Source organism: Trachymyrmex septentrionalis, unplaced genomic scaffold, assembly GCF_001594115.1.
Source record: "Trachymyrmex septentrionalis isolate Tsep2-gDNA-1 unplaced genomic scaffold, Tsep1.0 scaffold126, whole genome shotgun sequence".
NCBI lineage: Eukaryota > Metazoa > Arthropoda > Insecta > Hymenoptera > Formicidae > Trachymyrmex > Trachymyrmex septentrionalis.
Window position 1 is genome coordinate 1031354 of NW_017304395.1, and position 15232 is coordinate 1046585.

The 15232-nt window shown below is 29.7% G+C and overlaps 1 protein-coding gene across 4 annotated transcripts in view; it reads left to right on the forward strand.

Annotated features, from left to right (window-relative positions):
- The window catches only part of LOC108756012, a 141827-nt gene that overhangs the window by 105359 nt on the left and 21236 nt on the right, over positions 1-15232 (forward strand). For 3 of the 4 annotated variants that reach the window (XM_018499550.1, XM_018499560.1, XM_018499569.1), the window contains exon 4: positions 2684-2707. The exons of the other annotated variant lie outside the window; for it this stretch is intronic. In XM_018499550.1, the coding sequence (XP_018355052.1) occupies positions 2684-2707 (24 nt within the window). The remainder of the gene's footprint in view (positions 1-2683; positions 2708-15232) is intronic. 4 annotated transcript variants of the gene reach the window in all.

Below are 15232 nucleotides of genomic sequence, written 5' to 3' on the forward strand. Positions count from 1 at the left end.
ATGTGTACTAAATCAGGATGTGCGCTAACGGAACCCTCTCCACGTTGCACACACGCACTCTCAGAAAGAATTTTTAATATCGAGAAAAAAAAATATTCTTGACGTACTCAATCTTAGCTCAGCTGTATAAAATATAAAATTATAATTGTATTAAGATTGTATCAATAATTTTTATTCTACTTCCTCGAATAAAATAAAATCGATATCTTGTCTTGAGACGAGTATAACACATAAATTTAGGTTGATATATTCTTTATATTGATTTTATTTATATTCTTACGTTTAGAATATATCCATATCTAATGTTATATACGTGATGCTAATAGCATCATGACAGCGAAGCTCTCGTAGTGTAACTACGCTAGATGAGAGACACACAAAACGAGAGATCCTGAATCCGAGTCTCGGCCGAGCCCAGTTTTTCGTTACTGAAAAATGTAAAATTACTAACATTCTGCAGACTTCTTTCCGTAAAAATGGAATAAGAGATTTCTTTTAGATTGATGTTTAATGTTAAATGTTGTGTTTAACCTAAATTTTTTTGTTAAGAAAATTAATGGAATAGACACATCCATTCAAGAATATTTTATTCCAGATTAAAAAATTTTTCATTTAAGAAGAAAATATTTTTTTTGAAGAATAAATACGATTGGCTCTATATCTTATTTTATTCTAGATCAAGGAGTAATAGCATTGGATATGGAAATCTTTTCTGTGGGTGCGATCATATTATTCACGTAAAATAAAAGAACTATATTACGGTCGTGTGTGCAATGCAGTGTGTATACAATATGATCGTGTGTGTAATGTGCTGTATGCAATATTGTGTGTTCAATGCGCTATGCGTAATACGGTCGTATGTGCTGTGTGCAAACGAAGTTGTAGAAAATAATTTTGTAATCAAACGGAACCCTTCTCTCTCTCTCTCTCTCTCTCTCTCTCTCTCTCTGTATTCTTGTATTTGAAAAAAGTCATTTTTTAATTAAACAGCTCTTTTTCTCTCACACACACACGCACGCGCGCGCGCGCGCGCGCGCACACACACACACACAAGTCGATTCTAAAAGCTGCCTGAAGATCATGACCTCCATTTGATGCAACTACTTGAACTTCACACGTATGAAGCGTTTCCATTGGCGGTTTCTGTCACAGCCTCATGCTCTTTTTCCTTGACATTGCTAACGTTCCAATGATTACCAATTTTTCAAGAATATTATTGCCGCGCTTGTGTAACTTCATGGTCGAAGTAGAATAGTATATACGTTGACGACATATAATAGGATAGTCGATCTTTTTATTTCAAACTCTCAAAGAATGGATGTATTGGTATGTCTAGCGGTCCATAGAATCTGCAACATTCCAACGTCACATTTCAAACGCGTCAATCCTCTGACTCTCCTTCTATAAAAAAATATGGAAAAAAACCAGAACAAGAGGAATTTTCATCCTGCTCGAGGTCTTCCGGTTTTCTAGATGTTCACAAGCCTCATCATCACATCTTTGACCATGGAGATTCTTTGCTTTGTCGCATCTTCCATCTTTGCATATTACCAATCCCGGATAATAAAATCCACAATCTCTATGTCTCGAATAGTGTCGGGATTACCAGCTCGGACATACATGAGCTTGATCTTACTCTTTGTTAATAGTAAACCCCATTTCCTTACTCTCGATTTTAAGCATTAGTTTGTTCATGTGTTCCACGATATTATGAATATTACAGTTAGTTAGACGTATCGCAGATTGCTCATTCTTTTTGCTCATTAAAGGTAAATCCTTTCTGATCGTTCAGTGCCTTATAAACATGATGTATTCTCCAGATATTAAAGAGGCGAGAATATATGTATATCTCTGGTAAATATAATTATTTAGAAAAAAATACTTTTACAGTTACAATTCCCTCTTTCTTTTAATAAACTGAAATGATTATTAGTCGGTTGAGTATAAAACATTTCTAATATGACGTTGCAGAGGGAAAGTCTATCAATCATTCGATTCTTTTTACTAGCCTTCTCGAGAAAGAAAGACGAAGTGGCCTATAATCTATAAATAGGTTTTCCCCGCTACTTTATCTTAATGTGCGTCGATAGATTCAGTTGGACCTTGAATGCGGACCACACGTTCTATAATAATCTTCAATAAAAAAAGAGAAGAAGGAGGAGGAAAAGATAATGGCTTTAACGAAATGCAGATCGAGTATCATATCAATCAAATCGAGCGAATAGTTCTCAAAAGAGATCTGTGATCTGATATTAAACAAATGTTTATCGCGCTAATTAAATTAATGCATACCGCATATGCAATGTCCTATAATAATTAAAAGATCTTTTTTTATAATTAAAAGAATCATACTTACGTCCTACCAATTTTACTAATAAAAAATTGATTTTCCATTTCGAAAAATACACTTTCAAGTTTTGCGACGTTGATTGGGAAAACTTGTTACACTTGTGTTACACTAACTTGTGTAACTGTTTGAAATTGATAGTGCCTTTTATAAATAAATTTTGAGAAAATCGCAGATCTGCGCCGTCTTGTTTCCGTTTGGAGTACGAAGTGCCTCACTTTGTTATTATAATTATTTATTGATAAAAATATTTGTTAATTGAGCAATCTGCAGTTCATGTAATCATTAAAGTCAACATAACATTTAATCCTGTCTGTGTCTTTTTTGTTGTTTCAGATCCATACTCGTTGTCGCATCTCGGTGAGTTTCCCATTTGCATGCACAACAAAATTATTTGTTTTGCTCTAATCTTTATCATCATTTAGCTTCATTTATTTTATCTGGCTTTTTTCAACAAGTATAATTAATACACCTACCTAACTAACCTCCACTTAACTAAACCCAACTGAAATTTAATGAATAAATTATATAATAATATGCTATTTATGATCTTGCTTTGCATGGAAAGTCGTACGCTTTTAGACAGAAGGTGTGCTGAACTTCGCTTCGCGTAGAAGGTTATATAGGCGTATGATACTAAAATTGCACTTTAACTCTAAATATCTCAAAAAGTAAAAGAGAATGCCATTTAATTGTTAAGGTAAAGTTACTCAGGATGATGACCTTGACAACATATGGTCAAGGTCGTCGGGAGTGAGTCCCTTGTAATAAATAATTACCGATTCCCTACATACTCCTGAAGTTTTGATATTTAAATTCGGTACACTTTTTGTATAAAAAGTATATAAAGGAATCTTATTACAGAAAATATATACATTTTAAATTTATATAGGTAGCATGAAAAATATTACTATTTTTTAAAGTATATATATATTGTAAAGTATTGTTACATTTATCATCTTTTCTCTTTACATTAAAACTTTTATCTCAAACGTTTTTTTTAATATTTCGCTTGTAATGAATTTAGGAATTCCAGTATATACTTGTTTTCCATTTTTTTTACATAAGTTTATGTGCAATTTGTTTTCCTAAAAAACATTGCAGCCATTGAATTTCATAAACGCGCAGTCCTGAATTTTTAATTAATGTAATTTTTCGTAAATGACGAAATTAACTGCAACGAATTCAATTGCGAACTGATTGATAAAACGTGATTGTGGAAAAAAAATGCAATTATGCATATCATCTGTCACTTATCTGCTGAGACTGAATGAAATTTGTTGCACTAGTAATTTAGTCTTGTGTAAGAGCGAGCTTTTTTTTTAAAAACCAAAGAAAAAAGGGACTACAAACTAAAAATTATTAAAATAAATCGTCAAAATATAAAAGTTGAACAAAAATAAAAGAAACAAATATGTTATTAAATAAAAATTTAATATGCTAGCAGTAAACAAACGTATCGATCACGCTCGGATCATTTTCAATGTTAAAAACATATATATTTATTATAGTCGGTAAAAACGAAAGATAATAAAATTTCCTATTTTGCTCTCTAAAACAGACGCTGGTAACGTGAAAACGAATATTATAATGTTCGCAATTATAATATTAATCATTATTACTTATCATCGCTTTATTGCAAATTTTTTTTTTCAGCGTGTATCCGATGAAAATAGACGGATTATAAAAAGTCGAAAGTATTCTCAAATCGTTAATGTCACAGAGAAAAAGCAGGTCATCTGATTGAATTCGAATACCTTCGTATCTTCCCGAGTGATTTTCCATTGATATCGAAAAATTGATATTTTATAACTTCTTATTATATATTTAAATAATATTTTATTGAACTCTCAGATATGTATATATATATATATATATAAAACAATTTAAACTCACAGTACAAGCAAATAAGAATAATACTTCGCAGTTATTGTGCGCTAAATTAATAATATAATTTTCTATTACATACGACGTATTTGTTCGAAAATTTCGTCTTCTTGCGAGCCATCTTCAACGAAATAATTTTCGAGTGTTTGAGCGTGTTTGAGTTCCTGATTATAGACAAAGTTTCCATAAATATATGCCGAATGAGCCTCCTCCAAGTTCCTAGGGCGCGATTCTGTAACTGCCTTTACACGCCTACCGACAGTTGTCGGTGTCGTTGCGCAGATATTTTATATGGTGAAAAAGCTGCGCAACGACACCGACAACTGTCGGTAGGAGAATAAAACAATTACCCCTGGAAGTGCGCGAGTTCGTATTTCTTGATCTTTTTTTTGTCATGTACGTGTGTATTTACCTTCAATTTAATATTAATTAGTCTGATCTTTAATTTTTGTCCGCGTCAAGTATCATATCAAATTTCTGACCGACTTCTGACAGATTTCAGACAATAATTATTTAATGATAATTAATACTGCTTATCATTTATTAAACGACATTAAAACTTATTTTTATTATTAATTTATTATGTACTTTAAAGTACATAATAATAATAAGTTGGTATCAATTAGATGAGAATATGAAATTGAAGCCCGAGTTTTCGGCGTTGATTGGCGCTTCGATCGCAGTAGAGGTCAGACCATGGCAATTTGCGGTCATATCATGATCGTTATCGAATGAAAGCAATGCGAAAATAGATCACAGAAGTACTACTCAATTGCTTTTGAAACACGAAACACTTTCCTTTAATTGTTTGTGTTTGCATTAGTTTCAAGCTACTTAAGCTATCTAAACTTTTTCTTAAATATTGCATTTTATCTTTCTAAACATTATATTTTATTTCTTTGTCAAAAAATTCACTAGGGAATCGACGTGATGTAGAATTTATAACGAATAATTTTTATCCTGTATTTTTATTATATGACGTGACTAAATGCATTATTTATTATAAAAGAATATGCTAATTGGACATTTTTTATGTCTATAAAAAAGAAGTTAGATCCCAAATAACAAAGTTTGTCATTTTGACGTCATATTTTAGGCTTTTACTGACCATTACTGACGTCCTAATAAAGTCAAATTGACGTTTGAATGTCACAGACGATTGATGTCATCGTGAGCCGTCATTTTGAGTCGTTATATTTTGGTCTTTTATTGGCCATTATACTAACTGGCGACTTATGACGTCAATGTGACATCACGGAAATGACATCAGTATGATTTTCAGTCACGGAATGTCGTCGAATAAAAACCTATAGTCACTTTTTGGTCACTTGACGTCATTTGTACAAATATGACTTGAAAATGACGAACTTTGCTACCTGGGATGACATTCCTAAGCTCTCTTAAGATATAGAGACCCTTTAATCAGAGACTGGCCATGAAATAACAATTTACTGGTCCAATGATTCTTCGTCAAATCGAATTAGTCAGAGATAAAATTTTTTTTTTTTTCTTGTACTAGAGTTAGAACGAGAGAGCATATATCTTTTACGCTATTGCAGAGCTAAAACATATATTTTCTTATCTGAACGATTTTAACGAAAAATGTCAGATCTTTCGTTGTGGCCAAACTCTGATTACATTGAAAAAATAGTCTTAATATTTGCAAATAAACATTTTCTTCAACATTTATTGATTATAAAAATAATATATAGTGATCAAAATTGAATAAAGATTTTACTATGATGACAAAATATACATTTTTGTAAAATGTCTCATTAATTATAAATAAAATGAAACAGATGGTTTATTTGCTAAAAATAAAATATTATTTCACCGTATTTAAATAAGAATCTATTTCAGTAAAATAAATATTATATCTCACAAATAAGTTTTTAAGTACCTTTTTCTTCGTGTAGAAGATCTCTACTCCGATACAAGAATAAATTACGAAATAATTAGGAAATAATTGGATTTTTTTATATTTACAACACAATAACTTTTATTGCAATTAATATGTTACATTTGTTACAATATGTTTAAAATAAGAAAAATTGATACATGTTTTTCTAAAAAAAAATTTCGCTTTTTGAAGCATTATTGATTTAACAAAATGATCTAGATATGTAATGTTCAAGACTTTAAGTTGATGAGCTTAAAGAAGCCACTAACTAATATTTCCTTTATTTAATCATTTTTTTGTTCGCATCAAGGAACTATAGCGACACAGTGTGTGCACATTATTTTTTGTACTATTTTATTGATTTATTGAAACTGCGTGTTCTAAAGAAAATTGTTTAATTTATTCATTCTTTACTCCATCGGAATCAAGAGAACTCGGAACAAAATTGAAAGTCTCTACAGAGAATAATCGAGGTGATCGAGTCATGTGGTCCGCTTTGTGTAATAGATACCGCTACGTCAAACTCTAGTCGCGCTTTAATGACAGATATACTGCGTATACATTTCGATATACGACAAAGGATCGAGTTAGAATAGAGGAAGACGCAAATAATAACACGTGGGGGACACTTGCGCCTTGACGATACCGCCGGAACTTCAATTGTACCAATCGCGAGACTCAGCATAATAACTCGGTTGTTTATCCATATGTGCACTTGCATTGACGACATTGACGTAGACAGGCGCAATTACGAGAGCTCGCAATCGTCTGGATTACATTACGCGTGTCTGTCATTGCGAAAATTTTCGTTAACAAAATTCGTTCGGCACACGTCAGAATTTAAGCGCGTTGCGGCCACTAGAAACGGCGCAATGGAACGTTACGTCACGGTGCGAAATCGTTTCCACCATGTGAAAAGCAGAAATGTCCTTGGAATCATTTCATCTCTACAAAAGAACGCAGAATGAATTAAGATCATTCAAACTATATATCTTTCAAGATAGTTTCTTGTGTAAATGGATTCCTACGCACTTCTATTGCAAGACATTTTTAGTGAAAATTTTTCTGAACTGCATTCCAAAATTATACAAGCATTTAAAATCCAGCTAGATCGTTAATGGCATTTATCTACTGTTGGTTGTGTACTCGCACGTATACAATCTTATGAGATTCTTAGTTTAATACATTCCAAAACGTCCTCTTCGAGAAAAACACTTGAACATTTTGGAATGTAACCTTTACTTTATCATCGCCTTTTCCGAATAACGTTAACGGTCTCCTGAAAACGCTATTCTTTCACCTAACAACTTTAATCGATAGATTTGATGAAAATTAGCTAATCTTTAGAAGATTGCTCCGTTGTTACATTTGTCAGGAACTGTTTAATCAAAAACATAGGACTATAATTATTGTCATCGTAAAGTTAAATATGAAATATTGATTTGATATCTTGGAAAGAAAACGCTTTGGAAAAAAAACGGTCTGTTTTTTTCTAAAAAAAAAAAAAAAGGTTCTAAAAAATAACCTTAAGCCGGTATTTATAGTTAATCCATTCTTATTTTAAGATCATCTTAAGTAATATATTGAGATGTAATACAAGTCTGTGATTGATTTGTGTCATTTTAAAACGATCTGAAATAAAAATTTATTATAATATGAATTTCGGCCTAAAAGCAGAAAGATTATATGCTCTTGGACGTTTTCTCAAAATGACGGAAAATATCAGTACATCTCTCTTTATTCATGCATGACATGAGACAGGTAGAATTGTAAAGAGAATGTTGTTCAAGGCCATCTTGATAACATTTGTCAAAATTGAGGCCATTGGAGAGTGTTTTCTAAGTCTTGTTTTTATGTAAAAATGAAGATAAGAGAAATTTCCAATGGCCTTGATCTTGACAAATATTGTTCAAGTCATGATCCTGAACTAATGTACTGAAAATCTGTAAATAAATTTGGAATGCTAGAAATTCCGACTCGACTCACAGCCGAGTAATATTTTTCGCAATAAATTTATTTACAGATTTTCTGTACATAAAGATCTTCTTAAAATGATGCCAATTAAGCATCAAATTGTTAAATTGCTCGTCAATTTAATTTATGATATTACTATAGTTCATCAGTTGCGTTTCTAAGTACGAAAAATCAATTCGGAGTGCAATTTGAAATACTATACAAATGTGGTATGTAAATTTACATGAAATTATTTAAAGCACTCAAGATCTACCTTCGACCGATATAGGCATTATTTCTTATTATTGTATTTAAAATAATTTATTAAAAAATTTATATATTTTGTATTTTATATTTTCTTATATAAAATATAATTTTTTCAATATTTCTTCTAGCATTTTTCTAAATTTTTTTAGATCTAAAATTAAACTTTTACTATTATTAATGCAAAATCATCCCTCTTGAGATTCTCTAATTTTCAAAGATTAACGATCAATTTACTCTTCTCATTCTACATATCATTTTGTCTTCCAGTTTTGGAATATATGTGTTATTCTCTATAATTTCATGTCATATATCTCGTATTGTATGTTTTTTATGCTTCCATTTATTAACACACATTAGATCATTTCTGAAATATCCTAATTTATTTATTGTCCGTCCATCGTTGATTTTTCCTGTGACTAGAAAAAATAGACAATTTCTCAAAAATTTGTTCCGAGATTTCCAGAAAATGTTACGGCACCGTCTACAAAAGTAAAGAATGACCCGAAAATGTTTCAACTGCAAAATTGAAGCACAATCACGTGCAAATTTCCATGTTCGATTTTTTGATAAACGATAAAAGCAGATAAAGTGGAATAAAGTCCATCGACTTATTGGATCAAGTCCAATGTCTCTCGCTATCGAGGAAATGCACTGACGCGCAAACTAATACGTTGCAATCCGGCAACATTCGGGGGGGGGGGGGATACACCTTGGTTGCAGCTCAAAATATGACAGAGTCAAATACATCATTGAACAGTTGGGTTGTAAGATACCAATAATATTATCCGATTTGAAAGTTTCTTTCTCGGTGTTTTTATTTTGTAAAAAATGATTTTTTTCTTTCTACAACTATACAAAAATTGCATGTCAAATTACAATAATAGTGGGTAATCTTATTATTATTAAAGGTATACATTTATATATACGCTGTGTAGTAAACGATATTGCACATACGCAGTCATAGTTAAGTATAGATTCAAAAAGGGTAAAGATACCACTTGGACTGATTTTTTTGTCTGATTGTGAAACTAGCGCTCGTTCCAGTAATACTATATTATATGGCTGTGTTTAGCAAAAAAAAGCAGCTTTGTAACTATTGTTAAATTCTTTAATATGATTGGTTTACACATTTAGATTCAGTGAGAAATTAAGGGCAGGATCAATTATGTTTAATGTCAATAACTGCTGAACGCAGCCAATTTCAGTGTTTTATATAGGTTTTTTTACATAGGTAACATTCCACATAAAAATAAGCTTTGTGTGTGTGTGTATGTGTTAGCTACTGTTTAAAAGAATAATTAATTTTAATTATTAATAGCTTTTTAATAAATAACGATGGCTGCCTTTTGAATGTTACTCATGGTTGTATGATCTTGCATTATATGTTAAGATTTAAAGTGATTGGAATGGAATCCCCTAACCAGCAGTTTTACTCTAGTATCTCTCTAGACTTCTTTTAAAATTTTGAAAGCTCAAAAATAATATCGTACTAAAATCTTCCAGGAGCTTGTAATGTACTCGGGAAAAAATGTTTCATATATAATTATATATAATTACATAAAATTATATAAAATTATATAAAATTATATACAATTATATATAAAATATATCCATATATATAGTATTTTTTCCCAAATAATTTAATAATAATATAATAATATGATAACCATTTGTAATTTAATTCGTTTTAAGTATTTATTCTATAAAATATGTATATATAGTATATCAAGAATGCATTATAAATAAATGCATTTTAAATCAGATAAAGTTTATAATATCAAGGTTCATTTAATACAATAATATATCGATATGATTAAAAGATATTGATATTATATTCAAAAATAATGCATATATGTAACAATTTTAGCATTTATTCTGAATACATATATTTAAAAAAATTTTCGGTACTTTTTATACCACTTTTAATTTCTTTGAATGTTTATATTTGTCACATAATTAACAAATAAAAAGAACCGTATTATTAATTTCCATTTATCGTGTACATACAAGAGATCGAGTAGTGCGTTTAAAACAGACTAATGCCTTCATTAAAAAATATATTTTTCAAAGATAAGTGTAGTGGATAAATGACAAAGAGAGTAGTTGTCACACAGATGTGCATGATTCACGCAGAAAACAGTAAAAGTCACTTAATCATTGATTAATCAAATGAAGTGCACGGATCAAGTTGCTGAATCATCAGCCAACTCCAGAGAAAACGATTTTACTGAAACACGTATATAGAGTAGTTTTAAGATCACATTATTAAACTTCATCATAGAAAACATCTTGTGGTTTTAAAACATATACGCATTATGAGGAGCACTAAAAAGCTCGAAAATTTCACTCGAAAATTGATTTTCAACTAGATCTCACTCGATGTAATCTACATAATTTTCATTATTAATTCGATTAACTTCGACGCACTCGATTGTTTTATTTTATATAATTGTTAGTTTTATTAATAGATTTAACATATATATTATACATTATTTAATCAGTTTCATTTTTTGTCAAATTCCTTATATAAAGAACCACTGATGAAATTGTATTATATTAATTAATCATATCGCATGCAGGAGATTGAAAAAAGATATTTTGAGACTCCTGAAAATAAGGTTGATAAAAAACGTGTTTTTAAAAAAAAAACATTCAATTTTTTTTTGTTTAAAACATATTTTTAATGTTTTATATAGCTTTAATGTTTTAAACAGCTGTAGAAAAAAATCATGTTTAAAACAAAAAAAATAGCTTTTAAACATATATTTATTATATTTTATTATAACGCATTTTTACTTTTAAGTATTTTGAAATATTTTTTAGGTATATTTTAGCATTTATAATTACACCTACTTTCTTATTTTTCTTAAACTTGAGCGTATTATTACATATAAGTATATTTGAATGTGTTGTTTGGTATTTTATGTGTTGTTTAACATTTTATTTGATTATATATTTTAAGTTATGCAAATTTAAACAATAGCATAGCATTTTGATAATGTGGTCCTTTATGCATATTTATTACTCGCGGCTTCTTCTTTGAGATTTTTATTTCAAAATAATTATTCCTTATAACTAATTGTAGTTGTAATATTAATCTATAATTTATGTTACTATAGATTTTTATAGGCTGCTGAGCTGCTTGTATACAGGGTGTTTGGAAAATAATAATAAATCTTTTGCATAGAGGCAGAATGGATTAAATTGAAAAGAAAAGTCCTCTACCATCTTACAATTTTTGCAATAGTTAACAAGATATTAATTGATAAAAATTACCGAAAATTGGTCTTCAATCAAAATTTATACTCAAATACTATCAACTTTACAGAAAAACTGCAAAAGATAAAAATTGTTTATTTTCTTCTCATAGAACTCTATGAATTTTTTCAGAATTTTTTATCAACTTTTTAGTATTGCATTTTTTCTTATTTTTATCAACATAAGAAAATACGGTAAAAAATTCTTAGAGCTCTATGAGAAGAAAATTAACAATTTTTTGCAGTTTTTCTGTAAAATTGATAGTATTCGAATGAAAAATTATTGAAGATCAATTTTCGGCAATTTTTAGCAATTAATATCTTGTTAATTATTGCGAAAATTGCAAAATGATAAAGGACTTTTCTTCTCAGTTTAGTCTATTCTGCCTGTATGCGAAAAATTTATCATTATATTCCAAATACCCTGTATACATAAAGTTATATGTATACATGTGTATGTATACATATATACATTTGTATACGAGTACATGCATATATTCTGCAATACACTCTACTTTTTTGTTAATTTTTTTATAACCAAACTGATTAATAATGAATATTTAAGTTTAAAACTTGACAATTAAAAAGTTAGTTTTCTAAAAACTTTTTAATACTATTTTTATGGAAGGCTACATTGCCATTCATGTTTCGATTCGCCATTATGCAATGTCGCCACATTTTATTAGTGTCCTAAGTAATAAATATTTCGTAATTTTGAGTCCAGAATCGATTCAACAACATTTTAATGAATGTAATTGTCAAGTTTTAAACTTAAATATTCATTATTAATCAAGTTATTATATCATGTAAAATGTAATTGAAGTATCACCTTCTCCTCTATTAAATAGTATTAAAAACAAATTTTTTAGACATAACGTTTTAAACATTTATTTTAAATTGTTTTAAAAAATAACATGTTTAATTTAATCTGATGTTTAAAAAAAAAATTTTTAACAAAACAACCCTCCCTGGAAACCATTTACTTCGTACGGTATTACCGTTTTATTATCGCCGGCTTATTAAGTTATTTATACTATTAAGCTATTTTATCGCTCGACAAGCGCCTTATCCTCGATAGAATAGTGCTGCTGTTTTTAACGAAATAATGCAATGTCTCGATTATACTGTTATAAATAGGGTTAAGCGGCAGCTGGATATAGAATCGAAGTTTATAAATCGCGCGGATAGTGACTCGACGAAACGGTTGAAAAATCTGAAAATTTTATTTTCAAGATCTTATGTTAAATGTACGTTAAGACATTCTTTTATTTCGCAAAGTTTCACGAAAATGATGACGTCATGTAGGTTTTGATAAACGGCGATGAGGATGACGTCGAGGCATTTCCCCGATTCTCTTCGCGCGTCATTATCATCAATCCTGACGGCGAGTGTAGTAGAATCATGGAAAAAAAACAGTCGTTTGCACAGCCGGATTGCGTAAGCTGAGTGAGTACCCTGTCACGCTCGAATCACGTTGCGGTGATTTACGTTACCGCAACACTAGTCAGAAACCGGCTCAGAACGGTCCTATATAATCATTGTAATTCGTTTACTATCAATATGAGTTAAATGATATTCAACTGAGCGAAAGTCCGAAGATGATATTTAATTTAATGCTTATTTAAATACTATTATTATAATACTTATTTTTGAAATATATAGTTTGACATATATTTCAGTCTTGAATTATTTTTAACATTATTTTTAACATTATTTTAACTAAAAAAATATATAAAGACGAAAGTAATTGCTTCCCATAGTTTTTTTTAGACAATTCTGCGTTCTATTATATTATACCACACTGTTCTATTATATCAGAATTTTGAAAAAATTGCGATGAAAGTTACAGAAAAGAAATATTCTAGTGGCATTATAACTTAGATATGTGATATATTGAAAAAGTTTTATTGCAATTAACGTTAAGTATCTTTGTAAGACTTTCAAGCCTTACAAAAAATTTATTGCATTCATTATAATTAAAAAAAATATTTGTAATTAATATAGAACTTATTACGTCAAAGATGTAATTTATATATGTCATTAATGTTGAATAATTAAAAAATATTTGGTCTTTAATGGCTATGTAAGTCAACCCTTGATACAATAAATCTTATATTAATTATAAATATTTTTTTAATTATAATTAACATAACAAATTTCTTTTAGAAACTTAAGGTTCTAACAACATATTTAATTTTGATTACAATAAAATTTTTTCAACGAGTATAATATATACGTATTGTATTATAGTTAGAATATGTACTACTGAAATAACTTTTTTGCAACTTTAACCACAATTTTGTAAAATTAATGACATTATAAAGTAATTCAGGAAACAAAATCATATCTAGCGGTCAGAAAATTATTAAAAACGACTGTATTTCGAAACGATTGTATTCAAAAAGAATCAATTTTGTGGTACAATGTTATTGTGCATAAAATTAATGGATAATTTTGGCACGTGTATACATAAAGGGTGTCCCAAAATTAACGCAAGATTTGAATTAAATAGAAAACACAGTTTTTAGTCTTTTGATTGTTATTTTTTTACTGAATCATAAAGTACATAGGATAGGGTTATTTGTGGAATAACACATCGGGCAAATGGCCTCCACGGCTTTGCATGCACATACGCACTCGTTTGTCGAAATTTTCCATGACCATTTTGCATAAATGTGGCTGAATTTCGTTGATGCAGCGTTGAATCTCCTCCTTTAATGCACGGGTGGTTGTGGGCTTGTTGACATAGACCTGTGATTTCAAATAACCCCATAAAAAGAAATCTAATGGTGTTAAATCACACGATCTAGGGGGCAATTTTGGCGATTAACAAAGCCATCAAGGTGAAAATGTGCTTCATCGCTTAGGATGATTTTGCTCGAAAAATCAGCATCCATTTGTTGATGATTCAATAATCCATTCAACGAACTCATTTTCATTAACCCTAAACTGTCAGCTGTTAAATTGTTTTTTTTTTTGGTTGCCAACACTTTACTGCACAAATGGCGGCAAATTCAAATCTTGCGTTAATTTTGGGACACCCTTTATATGTTTAATTCAATAACCTTTTAACGAATAAAGTCTTTGATTGATAACTATAGCTAATACTCATTAAGAACATCCGTGTATTAAGGACATAAGGGATATTTGAGAATATCTTTGGTAAATCTATCGAACAGGGGACCCCACTCCAAATCACCTTGACTTTAACATATATTATCAAGGTCATGACCCTGAATGACCTTTGATAGATTTTAGTCATCGTTTGTTTTTTATTATAAAAAGTTATTAATAAAATTATTTTTATAAAAAGAATGTAATTTTTGAACATAAAATATATTTTATTATATATTTTACTATATACTTTGCTATATATATATTTTACATAACGCTGTTCTTTTATGCCAAAACGGAATAAAGAAAACATTTCACGCAAAACAAGATCTCTCCTACATTCCCTCTCCTGTTTAGGGGCGTTCATTTTTTCATATAAAGCAACTTAATTATTAACAAATAAAATTTCTCGATTTCTCTTTCTCTCTCTCTCTCTCTGTCTCTCTCTCTCTCTCTCTCTCTCTCTCTCTCTCTCTCTCTCTCTCTCTCTCTCTCTCTCTAACAAAC